The 25,569-nt window shown below is 37.8% G+C and overlaps 1 protein-coding gene across 1 annotated transcript in view; it reads right to left on the minus strand.

Moving 5' to 3' along the window:
* The window catches only part of KIAA1755 (KIAA1755 ortholog), a 79,306-nt gene that overhangs the window by 45,219 nt on the left and 8,518 nt on the right, over positions 1 to 25,569 (minus strand). The window contains exons 2-3 of the mRNA XM_074292716.1: positions 21,438 to 21,635; positions 1,411 to 2,824 (exon numbers count right to left, since the gene is read on the minus strand). Coding sequence (XP_074148817.1) covers positions 1,411 to 2,824; positions 21,438 to 21,635 — 1,612 coding nt within the window. The remainder of the gene's footprint in view (positions 1 to 1,410; positions 2,825 to 21,437; positions 21,636 to 25,569) is intronic.

Raw genomic sequence — 25,569 nt, forward strand, 5'->3', positions numbered from 1 at the left:
ATAAATGCAGGTTTTTGAGGGGTTAATTAATTAATAATCTCTCTTCACTTCTAGCCAGAGCTTTCCGTTTCTCAGTCCTGTATTATTCACCAATGAATTCAGTCCTCATCATATCCAGGGTGTTATAATGATTTGGAACCTGGAGATCTGGGTTCCAATCCACTTGCTTGTTACTTTGTAGTGAGGCATTATGGTCCAGTAAATAGAATGATGAACTTGGAATCAGAAATACATACTTCCAAGCTTAACTCTGACACTTAAATATTAGCTGTGAGGTTGTGAGCAAGAAACTAATTTTTCTGTGTGTCAGCTTTCTCATCTGTAAAACAGATCTCACAGTACAATCATAAGTTTGCAAGTGGAAATAACTTCAGAGGTCAGACAGTCCAACCTCTTCATCTTACAGAAGACAGATTAAGCACTGAGACTGGAATCAGGAAGACCTGAGCTCAAACCCAGCCTCAGACACTTCCTGTGTGATCATAGGCATATCACTTACTCAGTTTGCTTAACTAAAAGTGGGGATATTGTCTTTAAACTGGCATAATTGATTCTTGACTAAGTCAGAGGCTTTTTAGTTATTATTACTTTTCTTTGTAAAATACCCACAAACTATCCTTTTAATAATGTATTATAGAATTTTGCAACTAAAAGTAATTCAATTCACTGGTTTGTAGTTTGCAGATTCTATCTGCTTTCCAAACTATAATGTATCTAATCATAAAGATTTCCCATCCTTTTTTTTTTTATTTGAACTTTCCCCAAATTGGTATAGATGGGGCTTATTTGAAAATTAGAGAATTCCTTTTAAAAGTAGGATTTTTTTCAATAAAACCTTACTTTTTAGCAAAATAAAAAATAAAAATGGGGATTCATAATAGCATTGATTTCCCAGTGTTTTGAGAATCAAACAAGATAATATTTGTAAAGTGCTTAGCATAGTGTTTCTCACATAGTAGACACTTAATAATTATTTGTTCTCTTCCCTTCCCAATACAGATGAAAGAACTAAATCTGGGCAAGGTAATGGCACTTGGCTAAGGTCACACAGGCAATCAGTAGCAAACCTGGGATTTGAACACAGATCCTTGAGCTCTCTCTATACAGTGCTCTTTATACTATAATGAAACTATTGTGAGACCCAAATGAAATAATGTATGCATAGCTTAAATTCCATATAAATATTAGCTCTCACTTGTATAACCCTGGCCAAGTAATATTTCTAACCTGAGCTTCATTTTTCTCACCTGTAAAGTGGGGGGATAGGAGCAGAGGACCCTAAGATTCTTTTCATTCCTAAATAATCTATATAAGAAGAATGATGAGTGTGTTTCCACCAAGAAAGGCAATTAAAAAATTCTCTCCTTGCTTCCCAGAGGGTCCCTTGGAGTTGCTTATATGTGATATTACCTTTTCCCGAGGATTTTGCTCTGCTCATTTTGGGGGAGTAAATAGAAGACATGATTTTCCAGGGTCCATTATGCAGGTGTGTGATTTTCTCTAGGGGTGCAGGGTTCTGTGAAGAAGGGGATTGTCTCTGCCCTTTCAGGAATGAGAATTTCTGGCTGGTTGTGGGGGACCCTGACTTAGAGAGAATTCTACCAGAAGCAGCTGGGGACTTGAGAAGTTTGAGGTAGCATTGTAGTCCTGTCTCTTCTGTTCTGCTTTCCTGGTGTACCGCTTTGTGAGCACTGGCCACATGAAGTTGGGGAGAGGAAGCACGGCAGGGGCTGCTTCTGAGCTGTGGTTTACTTAAATGCTTTCCAGCAGCAGGTTCCAAAGTCTGTTCATTTTTTGAGCTATCTGCTTCTTCTTTGATGGCAGTCATTATACCAGAACTAAAGTTCACTGGATTCTGAAGAGCAGCTAAGTAGGACTCCCGGTAACGACACCTAGAATTCTGGTACTGAGAAGATCCATTGAGCTTTCTTCTCAAGCATGGTGTACAGGGCCCATCCTCAGAGCTCTCTGGCTTCCCACAAGTCCATTTTTCAGACCCTGATGGGAAAAAAGAAGCCCCATTTACCACTGATGGAGATGGCATCTTTTGAGTAGGATCCTTCAGTGGTTCTTTAGTATCTGAAAAGATGGACTCATTGGAATTCATTGTTGACGTAAGTGGAGAATACCCTCTCCTCTCTTTGGAAATCTTGAGTAGATCCACATAATCCCCTTCAAGGTTCTGGCTGATCATCTCCTCCATGCTAGGAGCAGCCAATCTGTAAGATTTCTTCCAAGATCCTGTTTGTTCCACTTTGATGAGTCCTGGATACTTGTTCCTAGTTGATCTCCAGGATCCTGTATCTTTATTATTGAGTACAGGTTGAGAGCTGGCTGTGCTGGGGGGCTTTGGGTTGCTACTGGACATTGTCTGGAGCATCCCTCTGGGAGCACTCAAATCTAGTGCTTCCAACTGAAGAGACACTTGAGAGAGGGAAGGATCAATCACTATTTGGGGTTTGTTGACAAATTTGGGGGCAGTTATTTTTACCCAAGGCACTGGAGAAACCCCCTTTTCTGTGGCCACCAGGCAGCTATGTAAGGGCCCTCTCCCAAGGTTTTGGTTGAGACCCTCTAGCCATTCCTTTGTGAATAGAATTGGGTAAGATGATTCAGGAATTGGTCTTTCTTCCACGTATCTCAAGTCCTTGGAAAGGCATTTAACCATGATGCAGACAGACTGTTCTTCATGGGGTTCTGCCTGTAGGTAGAAGTCTCCCTGACGTAATAGGAGGGGGTTCAGTGGTGCAAGGTGAACCACCACCTCTTCCCCAAGGCATAGAGGCCAGCCGGTGTGAAGGAACAGGCAGTGTGAATATGGAGCCTGAGGGGGGAAAACAATGAGAATTAGTGAAGTAGGAATTAGGAAATTCTGAGCTGGAGTTCATTTCTTCTACTATTCCTAAAAAGCTTTCCCAATATCTTCTGGCAAATCCCAGTCTATTTGTATAAAAAAAATCTGAAGACAGCCTTTGGGGCACAAACTAAAGAATCTGCATCACACATGAAAATTGATCAGTGAAAGCATAGGCAACGGCCATATAGATGTAGTGAGTCAAATTATTTTATCAGTCACATATATTACCTATGCTAATGATCCTTTATGTGATTTTTCTGGTTATGTCTATTCCCTGCATGTGTCATCCAATTCATTTATGGTATGGTAATCTACAGTAGAGAGTACATCTGTATTTATAAGGATGGGGGAGAGGTGGAGATCTTAATTATCCCATATTTTGCTATGCTTTTCAATTAAATGCCTTTTGCTTTGAACTACTATGTCCTCTGGTAAAGTAAACATATTGATTGTGTATTTGGTTTTACTTGACTCTACTTTCAAAGATGAGCTACTTTTTTGGGGGGGAAATGGTAGGTGGTAACATTAAAAAGAAAAAAGTAAAGGATCTTTGACAAATTGTATAATATACACATAAGAGAGCAAGAGGAAGATCAGCAAGGGATATATACAAATGGTAGTTTTGTTATTATCATGTAAAATCAAATATACACTTCCCAAATGTATATAATATAAGTTCCCAGTTTTATATACAATCCTCTTTTCTGTTCTTTCTATACTGAAACATTCATAATTGTTGAGAATATGTGTTCACATTTGTTGGGTTCATAATAAAAAAGGATTTAAAAAGAAAAGAAATATACTGATGAGAGTTTATAAACTTTGAGTTTGAGTGGATGCTTGACTCACAAAGTGCTTTAAACCTGGTATAACTTTCTTAAGGCCCAAATGTGAGAGGAATCTAGGGTATAATGTTATCCTTTGAATGCATGGCTAAAGAGTTAGAATTTTATTCTGTAGAATAGAGTTTTCCAAACTTATCTGACAATGGACTATTTTTGTACTTGAAATGTTTTAATGGAACCCATAAATTTTGGTGTACGGATGGGGCTGTAGTCCAAGGAATTCCCTATGATGAAAATGATTTAGAGAAATTCATGGTCAGAACAAAGAATGTTAAACTTGTCTTTATGTTTCCTAATAGCAATGTGTAATAAATATTGTAATTCTTATATAATTTCATGTTTAATATTTTAGACCAAAATATTACTAACATCAATATTTTCTCTAAGAATCATTATTTATATTGACTTGGATATAATTATATTTCATCTTTACTTCTATGAGCGACACAAGATATTACCATATCACTTGCTCACTTTAGTGACATAAGGCACAACTATTGAAACTTCTTTATAGTAGAACATAAGCTATTTGAGGCCAAGTACTATTTAAATTTTGACTATGTGTTTCTGTTGTCTATCACAATGCTTGGTCTATAGTAGAAGAAATTTGTTGATTGATTCACTGCTTCCATAATTATAGGACAGAATTCATTCACTATCCTATTCTCTACAATGAATATTCCAAAGATTCTCATCTTTCCTTAAACTTCCCAAAGAAGATTCTCCCTCATCCTCTCAGAGGAGAGCCTTACCTCATACTTAATCAAAAAAACTAAGACCATTTGCCAGGAGCTTTCCTCATCTTACATCATGCTTACTATACTCATTTAAAGATAGAGTGGACAAAGAAATCAAATCCTTGAAAAACGGAATTCATGAATTGGAAAAGATAAACAATTCCAAGGAAAACAGATAAAGAGGTGGTCCTTCTGTATCTTCTACATGTGCCTTTCATTTGATTCCAACTCCTCTTGACTTAAGCAAATAATCCTGATTATTTTCCTCACTTTCTCTTATCTTTTATTTCTTCCCCTTTTTTCCTGATTTCTTTGCCATATTCCTAAAAATATGTTTATGTCTCCCATTCTTAAAAGCTCTCATTTGATTCTAGCTTTTCCATAGCTAGACTGCTAACTTTTTGAGAAAGCTATTTACACTTGATACTTTTATTTTCTTTCCTCACAATCTCTTCACTTTTGTCTTTTTACCTCAACTGAAAATGTCTTTTGCAACAGGGCAGCCAGGTGGTACAATGGATAGAGAACTGGTCTTGGAGTCAGAAAGACTCATCTAGCCTCAGATCTTTACTGGCTATGTGGTTTAACCCTGTTTGCCTTGGTTTTCTTATCTACAAAATGAGTTGGAAGACTCTAGTATCTTTGCCAAGAAACCTTCAAATGGGGACTTCCATCCAAAAATGGCGGAGAGGACACACACATCTATTTAAGCTCCGTCTTTGCTCTCAAAATAACTTATTTCATAACAAGCCTCGGAATTGTACTTGACTGAAAACCCCCACAAATAATCACCAAAAGAAGATATCCTCGAAATTTGCCAGAAAAGGTCTGTTTTTACTCGAGGGCAGAGATGGTTAGATCTGGCACAGACTGAAGGCAGGAAGTGGCAGCACAGCAGACAGAGTAAGGCAGGCAGCTCATACTGAGCAGACCCAAGTGGGGGTGGAGTATGATCTCAGCTATTTCTGTGGGGAAAGTTTAACACAGTGTTGGCTACTTTGCCCTGGCAGCAAGCCAGTCGATCAGCAGAGAAGCTATAAACACAGGAGGTAAAGACTATAACCCCAAAAAGCTAGGGTCTCTCGGGACCTGGCCACACCCACCTGGAGTGTCTCAGCAAGCTCTCAGAGTCTCAGAGCACAGACACAGTGCAACAATTGCTGTCCAGCTAGTGTCTCACTGCTGCCCCCTACAGTCTGTAGAGGAAGTTTGGTAATACCATCCACCCCCCCCCCTCAAAAAAAAAAAAAAAAAGCAGACTGCATTTTTTTTTTTTTTTTTGGTTTGTTTTCTTTGATTCTTCTTTGACAAAATGAGCAAAAAATTAAAAAGGATTCTAACTATTGCTAGCTTCTATATGGATGAGAGCAGACTTTAAACCCTGAGAAGACTAAAAACAGACTGTCTCCAGATGTATCCCCAAAGGGGAATATGATCTGGTCCTCAATACACAAGACTCTCATAGAAGAAGTTAAAAAGGCTCTCACAAGAGAGCCAGAAGAAAAATAGGGAAAGGAAAGGGAAGCTTGGCAAGAGAGTCTGGATAAGTCATCCCACTCATTTAAAGATAGAGTGGACAAAGAAATCAAATCCTTGAAAAATGGAATTTGTGAATTGGAAAAGATAAACAATTCCAAAAAACAGAATCAGTGAATTAGAAAAAGAAAATAGCTCTCTAAAAAATAAAATTGGCGAAATGGGAAAAAATTCCATAGAACAAAACAACTCAGTTAAAAACTCAATTGGACAATTAGAAAAAGATATAAAAAAGTGAGTGAAGAAAATAATTCATTAAAAATCAGAATTGAACAAATGGAATTGAATGACTCAAGGAGACACCAAGAATCAGTCAAGCAAACCCCCCCCCCCCAAAAAAAAAGAAACAATGGGGAAAAAGTCAAATACCTTCTTGGGAAAACAACAGACCAGGAAAATAGATCTAGGAAAGATAATATGAGAATTATTGGACTTCCTGAAAAATATGATGAAAAAAAGAGCCTGGACACTATTTTCCAGGAAATTATCAAAGAGAACTGCCCAGATGTTATATAAATAGAGGGTAAAATAGACATTGAAAGAATTCATCAATCACTTACTGAAAGGGACCCTAAAATCAAAACTCCAAGGCGTATTGTGGCTAAATTCCAGAACTATCAGACAAAAGAAAAAATACTACAAGCTGCTAGAAAAAAATCAGTTCAAATATAGAGGAGCCACAATAAGGAGTACTCATGACCTAGCAGCATCCACATTAAAGGATAAAAGGGCCTGGAATCTGATATTCTGAAAGACTAAGGAACTTGATATTCAGCCAAAAATAACTTACCCAGCCAAAATGAGCATTTTTTCCAGGGAAGAAGATGGACATTCAATGACATAAGTGAATTTCATCTTTTTCTGATGAAAAAACCAGAACTAAACAAAAAGTTTGATCTCCAAATATAGGACTCACAAGGTAAAAATGTAAAAAGAAATCTTGGGAACTATATTTCTGTAATAAAGATATATAAAGAACAGATGTATAATTTGTTCTAGAAACTAGAGGTGGAAAGGAAATTGTACTAGAAAAAGGGTAAAGTCGGGGTACTACATCTCATGAAGAGGCAAAGGAAACCTATTATATCTGAGAGAAAGAATGGAGGGGGATGAACATAGTGTATATCTTACTCTCATCAGAATTGGATTAAAAAGAAAAATATTAAACATATTAGATTTATGGTGAAAATTTTCTCAACTCATTGAAAAGTGGGAGGGGAAAAGTAAAAAGGGAAGGAGTAAGCTAAGAGTAAGGGAATACAGAAATTATGAGGAAAAGGGGTAAGATAGGGGGAGGAACTCTAAGGTGGAGAGAGGGATACTAAAAAGGGAGGGCTGTGAGAAGCAAGTGGTACTCACAAGTTTAATACTGGGGAGGGGGTAAAGGGGAAGGAAAAGAGAAAAGCATAAGCAGGAGTTAGCAAGATGGCAAGTAATACAGAATTTGTAATTTTAATCATAAATGTGAATGGGGTAAACTCCCCCATAAAAAGGAAGCAGTTAGCAGAATGGATTAAAAGCCAGAATCCTACAATATGTTGTTTACAGGAAACACACTTGAAGTAGGGCGATACATACAGAATAAAGGTAAAAGGTTGGAGCAGAATCTACTATGCTTCAGTGAAGTAAAAAAAGCAGGAGTAGCCATCCTGATCTCAGATCAAGCAAAAGCAAAAATTGATCTAATTAAAAGAGATAAAGAAGGGCACTGTATCTTGCTAAAGGGTAGCATAGATAATGAAGCAGTATCAATATTAAACATATATGCACCAAGTGGTATAGCATCTAAATTCTTAAAAGAGAAATTAAGAGTCTTGCAAGAAGAAATAGATAGCAAAACTATAATAGTGGGAGATCTCAACCTTGCACTCTCAGAATTAGATAAATCAAACCATAAAATAAATAAGAAAGAAATCAAAGAGGTAAATAGAATACTAGAAAAGTTAGATATGATAGATCTTTGGCAAAAACTAAATGGAGACAGAAAAGAATACACTTTCTTCTCAGAAGTTCATGGAACCTACATAAAATTGACCATATATTAGGACATAAAAACCTCAAATTCAAATGCAGTAAGACAGAAATAGTAAATGCATCCTTTTCAGACCACAATGCAATGAAAATTACATTCAATAAAAATCCAGGGGAAAATAGATAAAAAATAATTGGAAACTAAATAATTTCATACTAAAGAATGATTGGGTGAAACAGCAAATCATAGACATAATTAATAACTTCACCCAAGAAAATGACAATAATAAGATGTCATATCAAAATATGTGGGATGCAGCCAATGCAGTAATAAGGGGAAATTTCATATCTCCAGAGGCTTACTTGCATAAAATAGAGAAAGATAAGATAAATGAATTGGGCTTGCAACTAAAAATGCTAGAAAAGAAACAAATTAAAAATCCCCAGCCAAACACTAAACTTGAAATTCTAAAAATAAAAGAAGAGATTAATAAAATTGAAAGTAAAAAAACTATTGAATTAATTAATAAAACTAAGAGTTGGTTCTATGAAAAAAACCAACAAAATAGATAAACCCTTAGTAAATCTGATGAAAAAATGGAAAAAGGAAAATCAAATTTTAGTCTTAAAAATGAAAAGGGAGAACTCGCCATTAATGAAGAGAAAATTAGGACAATAATTAGGAGTTACTTTGCCCAACTTTATGCCAAAAAATTCAATAACTTAGATGAAATAGAAGAATACCTTCAAAAAGATAGCTTGCCCAGATTAACAGAGGAAGAAGTAAATTGGTTAAACAGTCCCATCTTAGAAAAAGAAATAGAACAACCTATTAATCAACTCCCTAAGAAAAACTCCCCAGGAGTTTACATGTGAATTCTACTAAATATTTAAAGAACAGTTAACTCCAATGCTATATAAATTATTTGAAAAAAATTAGGGATTGAAAGAGTCCTACCAAATTCCTTTTATGACATAGACATGGTACTGATACCTAAACTAGGTAGGTTGAAAACAGAGAAAGAAAATTATAGACTGATGCATTATTGGTGGAGTGATGAACGAATCCAACATTCTGGAAAGCAATCTGGAATTATGCCCCAAAAGTTATCAAACTGTGCATACCTTTTGATTCAGCAGTATTACTACTAGACTTATATCCCAAAGAGATACTAAAGAAGGGAAAGGGATCTGTCTGTGCCAAAATGTCTGTGGCAGCCCTTTTTGTAGTGGTTAAAAACTGGAAAATGAATGGATGCCTATCAATTGGAGAATGGTTGAGTAAATTGTGGTATATGAATGTTATGGAATATTATTGTTCTGTAAGAAATGACCAGCAGGATGGATACAGAGAGGCTTGGAAAGACTTACATGAACTTATACTAAGTGAAATGAACAGAACCAGGAGAGCATTATACACTTCAACAACAATACTATATGAGGATGTATTCTGATGGAAGTGGATATCTTCGACAAAGAGAAGATCTAATTCAGTTCCAATTGATCAATGATGGACAGAATCAGCTATACCCAGAGAAAGAACACTGGGAAATGAGTGTGAATTGTTTGCATTTTTGTTTTTCTTCCCAGGTTATTTTTACCTTCTGAATCCAATACTTCTTGTGCAACAAGAGAACTATATGGTTCTGCACACATATATTGTACCTAGGACATACAACAAAATTCATGTGGATTAACAAAAGGTCAAGAATTTCAAGGGAATTAATAAAAAAATCAATTGAAGGTGTCCTAGCTGTACCTGATCCAAAACTGTATTATAAAGCAGTGGTCACCAAAATCATTTGGTATTGGCTAAGAAACAGATTAGTTGATCAGTGGAATAGGTTAGGTTCACAGGACAAAACAGTCAATAACTATAGCAATCTAGTGTTTGACAAAACAAAAGATCCCAACTTTTGGGATAATAATTCATTAGTTGACAAAAACTGCCGGGAAAACTGGAAATTAGTTTGGCAGAAATAAGACATGGACCCCACTTAACACTGTACACAAAGATAAGTTCAAAATGGGTCCATAATTTAGGCATAAAAATGAGATTATAAATAAATCAGAGGAACATAGGATAGTTTACTTCTCAGACTTGTGGAGAAAGAAGGAATTTGTGACCAAAGAAGAATCAGAGACTATTATTGATCACAAAATAGAAAATTTTGATTATATCAAATTAAAAAGCCTTTGTACAAATAAAACTAATGCAAACAAGATTAGAAGGGAAGCAGTAAACTAGGAAAACATTTTTACAGTTAAAGATTCTGATAAAGGCCTCATTTCATATGTATAAGACTGTCTGCCATCTAGGGGAGGGGGTGGAGGGAGGGAAGGGAAAAGTCGGAACAGAAGTGAGTGCGAGGGATAATGTTGTAAAAAATTACCCAGGCATATGTTCTGTCAATAAAAAGTTATAATAATAATAAAAAAGTGAAGAAAAAAAATAAATCTTCAAATGAGATCATGAAGAGTTGGATATGACTGAACAACAAATAATCATTATGACATAATAATAATAATAATAATAATAAATAAAAATAAAAACAAAAAAATAGTTAATGTTTGCATAGCACTTTAAGGTTTGCAAAGAACTTTACAAATATTTCACTTGATCTTCACAACAACTCTGGGAGGCAGGCACAGTTTACAGTTGAGTAAATTGAAAGGTTAAAATAACTTTTCTAGGGTCACACAGCTAGTAAGTGTCTGGAGCCATGTTTGAAATCCTCTTATTCTGACTTCAGGTCCAATACTTTATCTATAGCTTTCTTGTCAGGGTTCTGTGACTTCTGAGTGCAAAGTTATTATGACCTCTTGCATTCAACATGTATTTTTAAGGATGTAGCTTGCTGTAGTGAAAAAACTGAACACAGAAAACACACACACACACACACACACACACACACACACACACACACACACACCCCTTGGGAACAGAGGTATTTAGAGAAAGTCATTCAGGCAACTAGACATTCTCAGAGTTGTGTTCCTTTACTCTGCTACAGAGCTCTCTCCTGGTGTTCTTGTTCTCCTTCCTGACAGCAGAGCAGCTTTGAAATATGAAATCCACTCAAAAATAATGGCTCAGAAATCTGCTTTATGTAATCTACCTACAGGCAACCTCAGAAGGGGAGAGCCCCTTCTAGAGTTATTTTGGCAAGAGCTTCTGCCTTGGTGCTCCAAAGATTGTTTATCCTGTCTTCATGATTATGATAACAGTATTCCTCCCTAGTTTGCCTTCCCTGAAAGGGTGATTGGAATTTGGCCTTATATGAATTTAGAGGATGATAGAACAGCAAGAGAATGAGGAAGGAAGTAGTTCCCACTGGCAAGGGTATAGACATCTTTCTTCTGTTTATTACTATGCTATATGGTAATTGGAGTTTTTATTATTGCCTGTTGTTGATTGGCCATGTGTCAATCAAATCTGTGGACTATCCCATAAAACTCAAAATCTGCCCTGAAATCTCAGTATATCCAAAGGAGAATATGGACAAACAGTGCATAAGCGGGAGGGGCACAGTTGAGCTGTGATCTACATGACTGAGGTTATAGGTCCATTTGAGAGTCTCTAAGAACTCCTTATTCAAGAAAGTTCTTGGCCAAATTCTCAACAAAGTATTCCTTTTCATAATAATATACTTAATAAATATTTGTTGATTGACTGGTTGACCACATTCACAGCATGCATATATTCACATTTATTATCATTCCACTTTTTCCTCTGCCATATACCCCAAAACTTGCCCTTCATCTACACTGAGACCTCCAATCATTCAACTCTTCAGTTCTTTCCCAAATTACTCCTACTGTACTAGCTGCACTCTACTTTTTCCCCCATGTTGGCCCTTTTATAAATCACTTAAACTTTACATGGTCCTGTTCTCCTAAAAACCTTGCTTCTTTATCATGTTATTAATTTGTACTGCCAAGCCCCAGCCTTGGGTTACTCCCATTACTTGTCACCTTCACTGTTAAACACAGACTGCTGACTGAAGTGAGAGGCAGGTAGTAGGGGGAATCATGTGATGTCTGGATCCATTACAGATTTATATTTAACTTCAATTGGTCCTCAATGCTGTAAGGCATATTTTTAAACTTGCCTAATTATTTCATTATCTTTCAATGGCTCTTTTAGATCTTTCCATCTCTCCTTAAACCTCCCATGGCCCTTCTCATTCCTACCCTCTCAGCTGAGAACCTTGATTCATATTTTACTTAGACAATGGAAGTCATTGGCTAAGACCTACTTCTTCTTCCCTTCTCATTCCACATCACCCATATGCTTTTTGCCACTATCTCCTTCTTCACTCTTGTCTCACATGAAGAAGCAGCATTTCTTTTTGACAAATTCCATCCTATCTTTACTAATAGACTGTCCTCTGCTGTCATCCCCAGTATCTTATTTATCTTTAGCCTTCCATGAATACTGGTTACATTCCTATTCAAATCTGCCCATGTCTTCTCCATCTTCAAAAACCACTGCCTTGATACATTTATCCCAACTAAACATTGTATCATATCTCTCCTGCCTTTTGTGCTTAAACTCCTTGAGAAGTCCATCTAGAATAGATGCCTTTTCCAAAAGACTTGTGATGGAAAATGCTATCCATACCCAGAGGGAAAACTATGGAGACAATATGGATCAATGCATAGTATTTTTACTTTTGTTGTTTGTTTGCTTGTTTTTTTTTCTTTCCTCATTTTTTCCATTTTAATCTTTTCTTTTTGCACAGCATGACAAATATGGAAATAGATTTAGAAAAATTGCACATATTTAACTTCTATTGGATTGTTTGCTGTCTAGGGGAAGAGGGAGGGAAAGAGAAGAGGAAGAAAAATTTGGAACTCAAGGTTTTGTAAAAAGTGTATGTTGAAAATTATCTTTGCATGTATTTGGGAAAATAAAATAATATTAAAAGAAAAATATATAAAAATGAATATCAAAGAAAAAAATAAAATAGATGCCTCCATTTCTTTTCCTCTCCCTCTCTTCTTAAATCTCTATAGTCTGCCCTCCAATTTTATCAATTAATGTTTCTCTCTCCAAAGTCACTAAGAATCTAATGGGCTTTTCTCAATCCTCAGCCTTCTTGACTTTACTTTTACTTTGAAATTACTGATTATCCTCCTTTACTTGATATTGTTTTCTCTCTAGATTTTTGTGACATTGCTCTCTTTTGGTTCTCTTTTTACTTATCTGACTGCTCCTTCTCAACTTCCTTTGCTGGATCTTCATACGCTTGCTAACTGTGGATGCCCCACAGGGTTTTGTTTTGGGCTTTCTTTCCTCTCCCTTTCTGTATTATTTCATTTGGTTATATTATCAGTTCCCATAGATTCAAATATCACCTCTGTGCTGATGATTCTCAAGTTTATTTCTGGTAAATTTAAGTGGTTTCTAGGTGGCGCCATAGTGCTAGATCTGAATCAGGAAAGCTTATCTTCCTGAATTCAAATCTGACTTCAGACACTTATTATGTGACCCTGTCAAGTCACCTAACTCTGCCTCAGTTTCCTCATTTGTAAAATGGACTGAAGAAGAAAATGCAAAGCACTCTAGTATATTTGCTGAGAAAAACCCAAATGGACCCCAAAGAGTTGAACATGATTGAAATCACTCAACATCTTTGCTGATCTCCAATCTTACCACTCCAACAATCTATTAGACATTTCAAACTGGATATCCTACATTCATCTTAAAATTAATATGTCTAAAGTGAACTTATTTTCTTCCTCCTCAAATGCTTTTGTCCTTCTAACTTCCCTTATTACTATTAAGGGTAACACTATCCTCCCAGTTCCCCAAGACAATTAAAATACCATTCTCAACTCCTCACTCTCTCTCACCTTCTCCAGCCAATCAGTTGTTGAAGCTTCTTCTCCTTCCATTTTTATTGTTTTCTTTTTTTCTGGTTATACATGTCTATTTTTTACATCATTTTTAAAATACACATTTCTTTATGAGTCATGTTGGGAGAGAAAAATCAGAACAAAAAGGGAAAAAGTGAACAAAGCATGTGTTGATTTACGTTGTTTTCATAAAGCTTCTTGATTTTTATTTTTGACACATCTTCCAAATATGCTTCCTTTTCTCCTCTGTCACTGGTACTACCCTGGTGCTGGCTTTCATTGCCTCAGACCTAGACTGTTATGGTAACTGCCTCCATTATAGTGCTTCTTTTACTCAGGTGTCAAAATGATTTTCCTAAAACACAGGTCTGACCATGTTAGCCCTTCTCACCACACCTGATACATTCCAGTGTTTTCCTATCACTTCAAGAATCAAATATAAAATTCTGTTTGTGGTTCAGCCCTTCATAACCCCATCCTCTCCACCTGTCTATACTTTATCCTCTGCCTGCCCCTCCTCCAATCTACCCCATGAACTCTATGATCTAATGACACTGGATTCCCTTGATATTCCTTTCTCAAGACACTGAATTTTCCAACTCTGAGCGTTTGTCTGGCTATCCTCCAAATTTGGAAAGTTCTCCATCCCTCAATTCTCCTTCTTGGCTTTTTTCCAGGTTGAGCTAAAATCTCCCCTTCTACAGGAAGACTATCCCAATCCTCTATAATTCCAGAACCTTCCCTCTATTGATTAAATTTCAAATTTGTCTTGGAAATCCCTTGTTCATGTATAGTTGTTTGCATATATTATTCCCCATTGGAGTGTGAGCTCCTTGAGGGGAAGGACTTTCTTTTGCCTTTCTTTGTTATCCTCAGGGCTTGTGTGCCTGGCACATAATAGGAACTTAATACATATTATCAATGACTGTTTGGAAGGGAAGTGACTCCAAACTGTCAGGCAGCTGTTTTCAGTTGTTGATAGCTCTTCCACAAGAGATTCCCCTCCTTTATCAGAGGAATCCTTTATCTAGGTCTCCCCTTTCCTTCCCTCTCCTTCTCCCCTGCTTTCTGCTCCAAATACAGACCACCTGCTGCATAGTTTGTTGAGAAAATATATGGTTGGGTCTAGAAGGTCAGCCAGTGTTTACTCTCTTTGCATCTGGACTACTGGTAGGGAGCTGGTAACCAGAAACACTCTGAGGATAGGGATATTGTTGAGATGGGCATAGGCACCTGAATGTGACTTTCTTTCTGTGCCATGAGCCAACCAGCTATCCCCTATGATTTCTGCAGATGCTCACATAGCCCGTGTAGGACCACCAGCATTACAGCAGGAGGAGCAACAGCTTTCATTGCTCACGGGCCAGAATCCTGTCATTTTGTACACAGGGGCCCGGATGAAGATCCAGCAAAAAAGACTGAGGAGGAACACTGAGACAGGAGAAAAACCAGAACGAAACAGTGTCACAACAACCTAGAGAGAAATGAGTATCAAGGACAATAGGCTGAGCAACAATGACAAAGGCTGCAAAGTTATCAGGAAGGATACAAATTGAGAAAAGACCATTGGATTTGGTACATTAGAGTTTATTGGAAATTTTGGAAAGAGTAGAGAGAGGAGAGAAGTGGAGGGCCCTATTGTAGATAGCCTTATATATTTTAAAGTCCCTTTAGGGATTTGGGAGAGTAGGAATAGAACAACTAATTTCTTATTTTATTCAAGTTAAAATTTATTTTTATTTTAACGAAAATGTAAATGGTGGAAGTTTAGGATTTTAATATAATCTTTTTTTGTTCTTATTTGTCTGTTTGAATGTGTTGATAATTTCTTTCTCTTCTCCAACCCCCCAACCTTCACAATCCCCTCTAGTATCTAGGAAGCCACAGGCACTACAAGGCTTGGAACCTGGGACTGGCCTCAATCTAGTTCTTATTGATCCATCATAACTGTGGTCAAGTTAACCTCTTCATTCAAGAAGCAATTTATTAAAGCACAAGGTCTAAACTTGAAGGTCTTTGAACTTGTAAACTTGTTTAAAAATATATACCCATATAAAATGTGTTTCAATAGAATTGTTTCTTTTGAATCCTGTCATTATATTATTATTGTTGTTCAGTCATTATGCAGTTGTTTTAAACTCTTTGTGATCATATATGGGTTTTTTTTCCTTGGCAAAAAAACTAAGGTGGTTTACCATTTTCTTCTTCAGCTCATTTTTACAGATGAGGAAACTGAGGCAGACAGGGTTAAATGACCTGCTCAGGGTCCCACAGCTAGGAAGTGTCTGAAGCCAGGTCAGTGCTCTATCCACAGCAGTACCTAGCTGCCCTATTACTCTATTGCATAATCCCACTGAGGCAGCTAGTTGGTGCAATAGATGGAGCACTGGGCCTCCAGTCAGGGAGATCTGATTTTAAATCTTGTCTTACTTAGTTAACTACTAGCTGTGTGATCCTGGGCAAATCACTTAATTTTATCTCACTTTCCTCAACTATAAAATGGGGAACACATTAACATGTCCCTCATAGAGCTGTTGTGAGGATCAACTCAGGTAATATTTGTAAAGTGTTTTAGCATAGGAGCTGGCACATAGTATGTGCTCAATAAATGCTTGTTTCCTTCCAGTGCATTTTATTTTATGCATTTGGAAACATTCTTCTGTGGAAGGGACTCAAAGGCTTTACCACATGGCAGTGGAGGCCATGGCACAGGAAAAACTAAGAATCTCTCCTGGAAGACTCCAAGTAGTGGAATGTTTATTAGAAGGACAGACAACCACAATCACAGCAACAATAGCAGAGGGCAGTGCTCCATGGTGATGCCATCCCAGGCCTTCACAGAGAGAAAAAGGAACTTTCAACAACAAAAAAGAAATGGAATGAGGTTTTACATGAAACCGCAAACTTCTACAATTTACAGTTAGTTTAAAAGCAATATTTATATCAACTTGTGTTCCCATCTGCTCTGTTTATTTATATGGTCCTTTGTGACTTTTTTTTTTTGCTTCTGTATATTTTTCTGGATTTTATTGGTATTACGTCTGCCATATTGTCCTTGTTGATAGTTACAACCTCTATGATAAATCATTAAAGGAATAAAACACAGAAAGTATTTTTCTAAGACAAAGATAATGCTGACCTGGTGACACAGTATTATCCAGAACCAAAACTGAAATGAGGCAAATGGAGTTTTGTCTTGAGGTGTTTAAAATTAGAAAGGCAAAACTTTCTCCCCTAATTGGTAATTCAAGCTAGTTTGGTAGCTTGCATCAGATATTTAAAAAAACATTTCTTTCACTAAGGGCTTTGTCCTTTTACTTCACAGATCCCTTGCTTAACGTGGGCAGGGATTTCTCATGATTGGCCTTAATACCTTCTTCTCTAAATGTCCTTAAAACCACTTTTTTCTACACTCCTTTTTTTAGCAGTACATTTCAAAATGTATTCCTGTTTATAAACAATTATCATAGCAAAGGTTTTTGGAGGTGAAACCCTTTAAACATTCTGCCCTAAAGATAAAAGCTCTATTCACATTATGAGTTAAGTCTTTGCAACGGAGCTAAAGGGAAACCTTGTGAAGTGAGAAAATCATCATCTTTAAAAGCACTCTTTGTCCTGTAAGCCCTAGTGAAGGTATGGATTTCTACATTCCTACTAGTCACCTATTTCCTGCATTAAAGGCCAGAGCTAGGTGAAACTGGATAGAGAACGAGGTCTAGAGTCAGGAATACCTGAATTGAAATCCAGCCTCAAACACTTACAAGTGTGCAACCCTAGGCAAGTCACTTAATCCTGTTTGCCTCAACTTCCTCATCTGTAAAATGAGCTGGAGAAGAAAATGTCCAACTACTCTAGAATCTTTGCTGAGAAATTCCCAATTATGATCATAACTGAAGCACAATAACAACTAATGGGGAAAAATTCCAGAATAATAGAAGTAAAAGCTTCAGTATCAACTATATTTAATATGCCTGAGAGAGGTAGAATGGAGTTACTACAATGCAAGAAGGTGAAACTGAGGGAGTTGAGAATTTGGGGCACAGACTGAGGGATCCATCTTTCCAGTAGTTGTAGCCCATACTACCCATATGCAACTGGGTCCCTGTCCTTGGCTATTGACTCCCTTGTTCCCATAGCCAAGCCAGCATGACTAATCCCTCTATGAATAGATCTTTCTTCTGGGCTGCCCTGTCTGCCATAGGTTCTTACCACTACTTCCCTCTTTTCATTTCGGGAGTTGGGAGGAGGGCTTGAGAGTCCTTAGACACCTTTGAATATCTTCAAATGGGAGGAGAGTGAGAAAATGGACACCTTTGGAGGTCTGCCATCTTCCAGTGTTATACACTTAAACTAAAAAAGTTCCCAGGAAAGCTACTTGGGATGTAATAAAGGGAAAATCTCCTGAGGCCCCAAGGATGAGACTCTGAGGCCATTAGGATCCCACTTAAGTTCTGCCACTAACTAGTTCTGTCTTGATCTTTTCTGCAGGCTGTCCAGGTCTTTCCTCAGGCTCCCTCATCTTGACCCAAGTGCCAGAATTCCTGGTTAAGGCTCTAGTGTCATCTTTACTCAAATCCTTTGGAATATAGTTGGTCTCTTGGAAATTCTAACAGCTTGTAGGACAACCACTGCATGAGACTTTTACCTGGGACATATACAATCTTTTATTGTTATTCAGTCATTTTTTTTTGTCATGTCTGACCCTTTATGACCTCATTTTTGGTTTTCTTGGCAAAGACACCAGAATGAGTTGCCATTTTCTTCTCCAGTTCATTTTACAGATGAGGAAACTGAGGCAAACAGGGCCAAGTAACTTGCTCAGGATCACACAGCTGGGAAGTGTCAGAGGTTGGATTTGAACTTAGGAAGAAGAGTTTTTCTGATTCCAGGCCCAGTGCTCTCTCTACTGTGCCTCCACATGCCCGGAATCAAAAATACTTGAATTCAAATCTTGTTTCAAACATTTGCTAGTTATGTGACCGTGAGTAAGTCCTTTAACTTGTCTATCTCAGTTTCCTCATCTGCAAGAAGGGAATAATAATAGCAGCTACTTTCAGGGCTGTTTTGAGGATCAAATGAGAGAGTATTTGGGAAAAAAATGTTAGATGCTATCACTATCATCAAATATAGACCAACAGGGAAATCAGAGGAAGGACAAGATAATTTGGGCTGGGAGTAAATGACTATGACAAAGGTTGTAGGCAAATTGGACTGGATGAGGAAAGGCTGATGGGGAAAGATTAGAGAAAAGGAGACATGTTAGGAATTCAAAAGATAATTCTAAAGACTAAAGACCCAGAGCCTTTTCTTGACTTAGAGGACCCATGCTTTGGTATTAAGATCTCAAATTTACTATTAAAAAGCAACTTTCCTTTAGTCTTTTCAGTTGGACACATAGCTTCTTCATGCATTTAGTATATGGCAAATAGTGGAGAAAAAGGTGCTGGCTCCAAAGAGTCTTTTGATAGCTACAACTACCGATTATTATTACCAGAGCACTGTGGGTGGGACTCATTAGACTGGGCCTCTGTTTTTCTTTTCTTTTTTCTTTTCTGGCACTTAATAATATTAAATAACAACACAGAACAGTTGCCAGACATGCAAAGTATGTGGGTTTTCCCTTTAGATCTGGCTAAATCTGGGGAGTCTGTTAAGGCTCTGTATTGAAAGTTAACACAAAAGGGATGAGTCAACTATGCAGGCCACTGGGACTAGAAACACTTTGAGATGCTCTAAGATGCTCTCTCTAGTATTTCTGTCTGGGTGGGATGACCTTCCCTGAGCAGAAAGGCAACTTCCCATGATGCTAGGACATGAGTTAGGGCTTCCAAGGACTTAAGGCATTGATAAAATGTTTTCCCCTTCTCCTCTTCCTTTCTTCTCCTCCCTCATTCCTTTCCTGTCTGCCCCCCTCCAAAAAAAAATCAAAGTACAAAATAACTGGTGTGGAGAGAGGTCAAAGCAAGATGAAGAAGTTGCCATAGCAGCCCAGAATTAGAATCATCATTATTCAGGAGACCTGCCTGAAAGTAATATGGCAAAAGCTAAATTATCCTTTTTTATTTCTGTGATGGAATTGAGGCATATTATCCTACTTCCTTAATCTTTCCATTTACATAATAACTGTAACGAGCTGTCTTTCTCTCTGCTAGATCTCTGTGTTATCCTTATTGTGGATCCTCCATCTGAATTGTTTTTTTCTAGCAGCTTCCAATATCTTTTCCTTTGATGGTTCTTGAACTTGGCCACTATATTTCTTGATTTTAGGGTCCCTTTCAGTAGGTGATCGATGAATTTTCTCAATGTCTATTTTACCCTCTGTTTCCAAAACGTCTGGGCAGTTCTCTTTGATAATTTCCTCGAAAATGGTGTCCAAGCTCTTTTTTTCCTCCCATTTTTCAGGGAGTCCGATTATTCTCATTGTCTCTCCTGGATCTGTTTTCCAGGTCTTTGTCTTTCTGGTAAGGTACTTGACAGTCTTTTCAATTGTTCATTTCTCTGGTTTTGCTTGACTCCCTCTTGGTTTCTCTTGAGTCATTCATTTCTATTGTTCCAGTCTAATTTTCAATGATGTATTTTCTTCACTCCTTTTTTTATATCTCTTTGTAATTGTCCAATTGAGTTTTTATCTTCTATGATTTTTTTCCATTTTATCCATTTTATTTTTTAGAGAGCTGATTTCTTTTTCCAGCTCTCTAATCCTGTTTTCCTTGGAGTTGTTTACCTTTTCCAGCTCACTAATCTTGTTTCTCAAGAGAGAGAGAGAGAGGCAGAGAGAAGGAGGAGAGAGAGAGAGAGAGAGAGAGAGAGAGAGAGAGAGAGAGAGAGAGAGGCAGGCAAGGAGGGGGAAGAGGAGGAGGAGGAGGGGGAAGAGGAAGAGGAGGAGAGAGGAGGAGAGGAGAAAGAAAGGGAGAGGAAGGGAGGGAAGAGGAAGGAAAGAAGAGTAGAAGAAAGGGGAGAGGAGGAGAGGATTCGGAGGAGAGAAGAGGACAGAGGAGGGAAGGGAAAGGAAGGGGAGAACTGCAGAAAGGAGAAGAGGAGAAAGGGAGGGGAAGAGATGGGAGAGGAAGGGAAAAAGAGGGGAGGGAAGGGATTGAAAACAGAACAGACTTTGGAGGGCAGACGTGGGGGAAATCCAACTTCTCAATAGCTCCCTTGACTAATCCTACCACCACATTTTATAGATAAAATCCAGAGAAGGAAAATTGCTTGTCCAAGGTTTAATAGTTAATATATGGTACAGCCAAGGATTGAATCCATATCTAGGGATTTCAAAAGCAGCGCTCTTTCCAATATCATGTTTTTCTTTTATCAACATCAGACACAATCAACCCATTTTCTAACTTGCTTCTGCTGATAGAAGATACATCCATCTGACATATTTTTCCCCACCAGCATAGTATAGTATATTATATTTAATTTTCTCATTTCTCTCATAGTGAGACTAGAGTTATCCTTTTTCCTTGTTTCTTTCATTTTAAGTACTACTCTTAGGTATTGGAATAGGAAGGATTCCTATTTCTATTCTACAGGAGCTCCACTTATTCTCCCAAGGGTCTCATGAGCTCAGGAGATTCAAAGCTGGTTGGTGGATCTCTCATCTTAATCCCTCCCCCTTCCTTCACTTACACAGGCTGCTTCCCGGACTTGTTCAAAAAGGCGTTTAGTGGGTATCAAGAAATCCAGGAGGCAGCAGAGCCCATCTCCCTGGTAGTGAATCTCCAGGAGGCGGAACACTTGGCCAAGGATGGTTGGAGCTGTGGCTTCAAAGGGAGGGTAGAGGGCTGCAAGGGCACTCTGAATCGCTGTGTCCAGTGATTGAGAATCCTGGGATGGGGAAGAAGAAAAGAAATGAGATATATGGTCCAGGAAAGAGAAGGAAAAGAAAAGAGTAAACTATTTGTTGCAGCTCCCAACTGGCACAAGCTCTTGTGGTAATCCATCACTCACTCTCTCCATGATCTGTCCCAGTGGCAGACTCACAAAGTGAGTGTATAGAGTAGCAGGACACCTATATTCAAAACACTAAGTGATACTGGGAAATTTATACAACTTTTCTGATGCTCAGTTTTCTCTTTAAGATGAGAATAATAATGCCTGAAGTTAGTTAGATAGGCAATAATCACTTATTAAACACCTACTTGGTGCTAAGCACTGTGCTAAAGCGCTAAGGATACAAAAAAAGGGAAAGACAGTCCCTGCTCTCAAGAAGTTCTCACAATCTAATTGGAGAAGTAACAGGCAATTGTTCAGGTATTTCACTCAAACAATAGGCAAATAAGTATGTAAAAAAGGGTATTTGTTGCTATTGAGCCATTTCAATCATGTCTGTCTCTTTATGATCCCACTTGAGGTTTTCTTGACAAAGATACTAGAGTAGTTCACTATTTCTTCCCCAGTTCATTTTTATAGATGAGGAAACTGAGACAAACAGGATTAAATAATTTGCCCTGGGTTTCACAGCTAGTCAGTGTCTGAGGTTGGATTTGAGAGGGTTGGTACTCCATTCACTATGCAACCTCACTGTTAAAAGGGATGTATCCAGGATAAATAGGAAATAATCAACAGAGTCAAGGAATAGCAATAAGAGAGATTGCGAAAAGCTTCCCATGGATTTTATCAGGGATTTGAAGAAAATCTAAAAAGTCAGAGTTGTTGGGAGACTTAAATGAGATAATGTGATTTTACACTTTTGTATTCTGCAAAATTTAAAGCATAGTGTGAATGTCAGTGTTGTTAACCCATACTTGCTACACTCTTGTCCTTACCCTGTTTTCAGGCAGAATGTCTCAGAATGTGATTTGTAATATGCTAATGTGATTTCAGGGACTCAACATAGTATGGTGCTTAATAAATGTGTATTAAATTGAATTGGATTTTTTAAGATCATAAAATTTAAAGCTTGAAGGGATTATACAATCACAGATTCATGAACTTTAAAGGATTTTAGGAGATCACTTAGTTCAATCCCCTTACTTATAGATGAGGGAACTGAGGCTGAGAAAGGGAAAGTGATTTGCCCAAGGTGACACTAATAATAAAGAACAAATTTAAAATTTGAGCTGGAACTCTTTCTTCTTCCTCTTTTTTCTCCCTCTCTCCCCCCTCTTTTCTTCCCATTCCCCTATCACTCTTTTCCTTCCTCCCTCTCTCCCTCCCTCCCTCTCTCCCTCCCTCCCTCCCTCCCTCCCTCCTTTCCTTCCTTCCTTCCTTCCTTCCTTCCTTCCTTCCTTCCTTCCTTCCTTCCTTCCTTCCTTCCTTCCTTCCTTCCTTCCTTCCTTCCTTCCTTCCTTCCTTCCTTCCTTCCTTCCTTCCTTCCTTCCTTCCTTCCTTCCTTCCTTCTTTCCTTCCTCCCTCCCTCCCTTCCTTCCCTTCTTTCTCCCTCCCTCATTCTTCATCAACAAAAATAACAACCCATCATTTCTTAAACATTTACTATTTGCCAGTTACTGTGCTAAGTGATGACATACAAAAGAAGGCAAAAATATGATTCCTGACTACAAGTTTGTAGTCTAAAGTGGGGAAGATAAGGTATAAAAATTATGTACGTATAAGATATATACAGTTAATATAATCTCAGAGGGAAGATGAAGACTGGGGGAGGTCTCTTGAAGAAGGAAGGTAAGATCTGAGGTAGATCTTAAAGAAAGCCAGAGAAATCAGGAGGTGGAGGTGAGCCTGGTAGGGGAAGAGTTTGTGAAAATGTCTATAGCTAGGGAATAGTGTTATTTGTGAGGAATAGCAAAAAGGTCAGTGTCCCTGAATCACAAAATATCTTGAGGATAGTAAAATATAAGAACATTGAAAAGGGAGAAAGGGACCAGATTGTAAAGGGCTTTAAAGGGAATATAGGGTTAGATGGCTTGTTATCTTGGGGATGGGTGAAGTAAGGGAAGAAGGGAGAAAAAAATTTGCAATACAAAATCTAACAAGAATGAATGTTGAAAACTATCTTGTTTTCATGTATCACATGATTTTGGAAAAAAAACCCAAAAGAAATATAAGGGATTTGATATTTGATCCTGGAGGTGATAGGAAGCCACTAGAGTTTGAGTAGGGAGGTAACAGTCAAAATTTTTTCTCCTCCTCTTCCTCTTCCTCTTTTTCCTTTTATTCCTCCTCCTCCTTTTTTAAAGCAAGATCACTTAGACAACTGAAGATGGATTGTAGTGTGGGGAAATAATGCAGGGAGACCAACCAGCAGGCTATGGAAATAGTCCAGCTGTGAGATGATGGAGGGCTGCATCAAGGTGCTGGCTGTTTGAGTGGAGAGAAGAGGGCATAGAGGACAGATATTGTGACGAAGAAACAAGTTCTAGTGAAAGATTAGATAGAGTAAGAGAGTGAAGAGTTGAGGATAACACCAATATTTTAAGCCTGAGTGACTGGAAAAATGGTGATAATCTTTACAGTAACAGGGAAGTTCAGAAGAAGGGAGGGTTTGGGGGGGAAGTAATGAGTCTATTTTGAGCATGTTGAGTTTGAGATGTTTATGGTAATATCCAGTTTGAGATATCCAAAAGGCAGTTGGTGATGTGAAACTGGAGATCAGAAGAGAGGTTAGGGACTGTATAAATAGATCTGGGAATGATCTGCATAGAAATGAAAATTGAATCCATGGGAGCTGATGAAATCACCAAGCAAGATAATATAAAGCAGAGCTTTTAACTTAGAGTCCTGAGGAGGAGATGTAGCTAGCATTCTGGGAACCTAATGAAAGAGTGTGATATTTACTGAGGAAGCCAAGATGGCAGAGCACAGGCAGCAATCCATCTGAACTCCCCCCATGTTCCCCTCCAAACAACTTTAAAATAACTGTGCAAACCAAATTTTGGCATGGTAGAGCCAACAAAAGGTGAGAGAAAAAATTTTCTAGCCTAAGATAACTTAAGCGGTCAAGAGGAGAGGTCTGTAATATTGGAATTGGAGTTGGCCCAGATGGTATGCTGCAGGAACACCAGCTGTTGTCCTTAGATACAACCACAGCAGCAGTGGTAGCACTGAGAGCTTTTAGCCCAGAGATGGTATAAAAGGGTTTTACAAATGTCCAGAGAGAGATTAGAGGGGACTCTTTGCTGGTTTTGGGAGCAATTAGCATGGATTGGCAACTCTAATGCCCACACAAAGTTCTAGATCACAGTTTGAGGGCAAAGAGGAGTCAGTAACAAGGGAGTAGGGGCTCTGGTCACAGTTCCAAGGCACAGAAGAGAATTAGTGCTTGAGGCATCAGAAGAGTAGGTGACCTGATCCCAGTTCTAGGGCCAAGAGAAGTGCTAGCACTTGCAGCTGAAAGGGAATAGGCCCTTTCCTAGATAAAGAACATACTGCAGAACTGTGACTTAAAACAGCAGCCTGAAGCTTAAGACAGCACTTTTTTTGTCACTTCCAGGTGAACAAAGCTCAACTTTAACATAAAGTTCAAAGTAAAGAAATAGTCTAGGAAAATGAACAAATAATAAAAATAATAAAAAAGAACTTGACCATAAAAATCTACTATGATGGTAAAGAAGACAGACAGAATTTCAGAAGATAATTTGAAAGAAGCTATAAGAAAAAAAAAAAAGACAAATGCTAATTAGACCCACACCTAACAAAATTCCTGGAAAGTTCAAGAAAGACATAAGAGGTAGAAGAAAATTGGGGAAAGAAATGAGAATAATACAAGAAAATTATGAAAAGAAAATTAAGAGCTTGATAACAGAGGCACAAAAATATTGAAGAAACTTTTTTCAACTTTTTTGATAGCTCCAAAGAATAAAGT

The sequence above is a fragment of the Sminthopsis crassicaudata genome, chromosome 2, assembly GCF_048593235.1.
Source record: "Sminthopsis crassicaudata isolate SCR6 chromosome 2, ASM4859323v1, whole genome shotgun sequence".
NCBI lineage: Eukaryota > Metazoa > Chordata > Mammalia > Dasyuromorphia > Dasyuridae > Sminthopsis > Sminthopsis crassicaudata.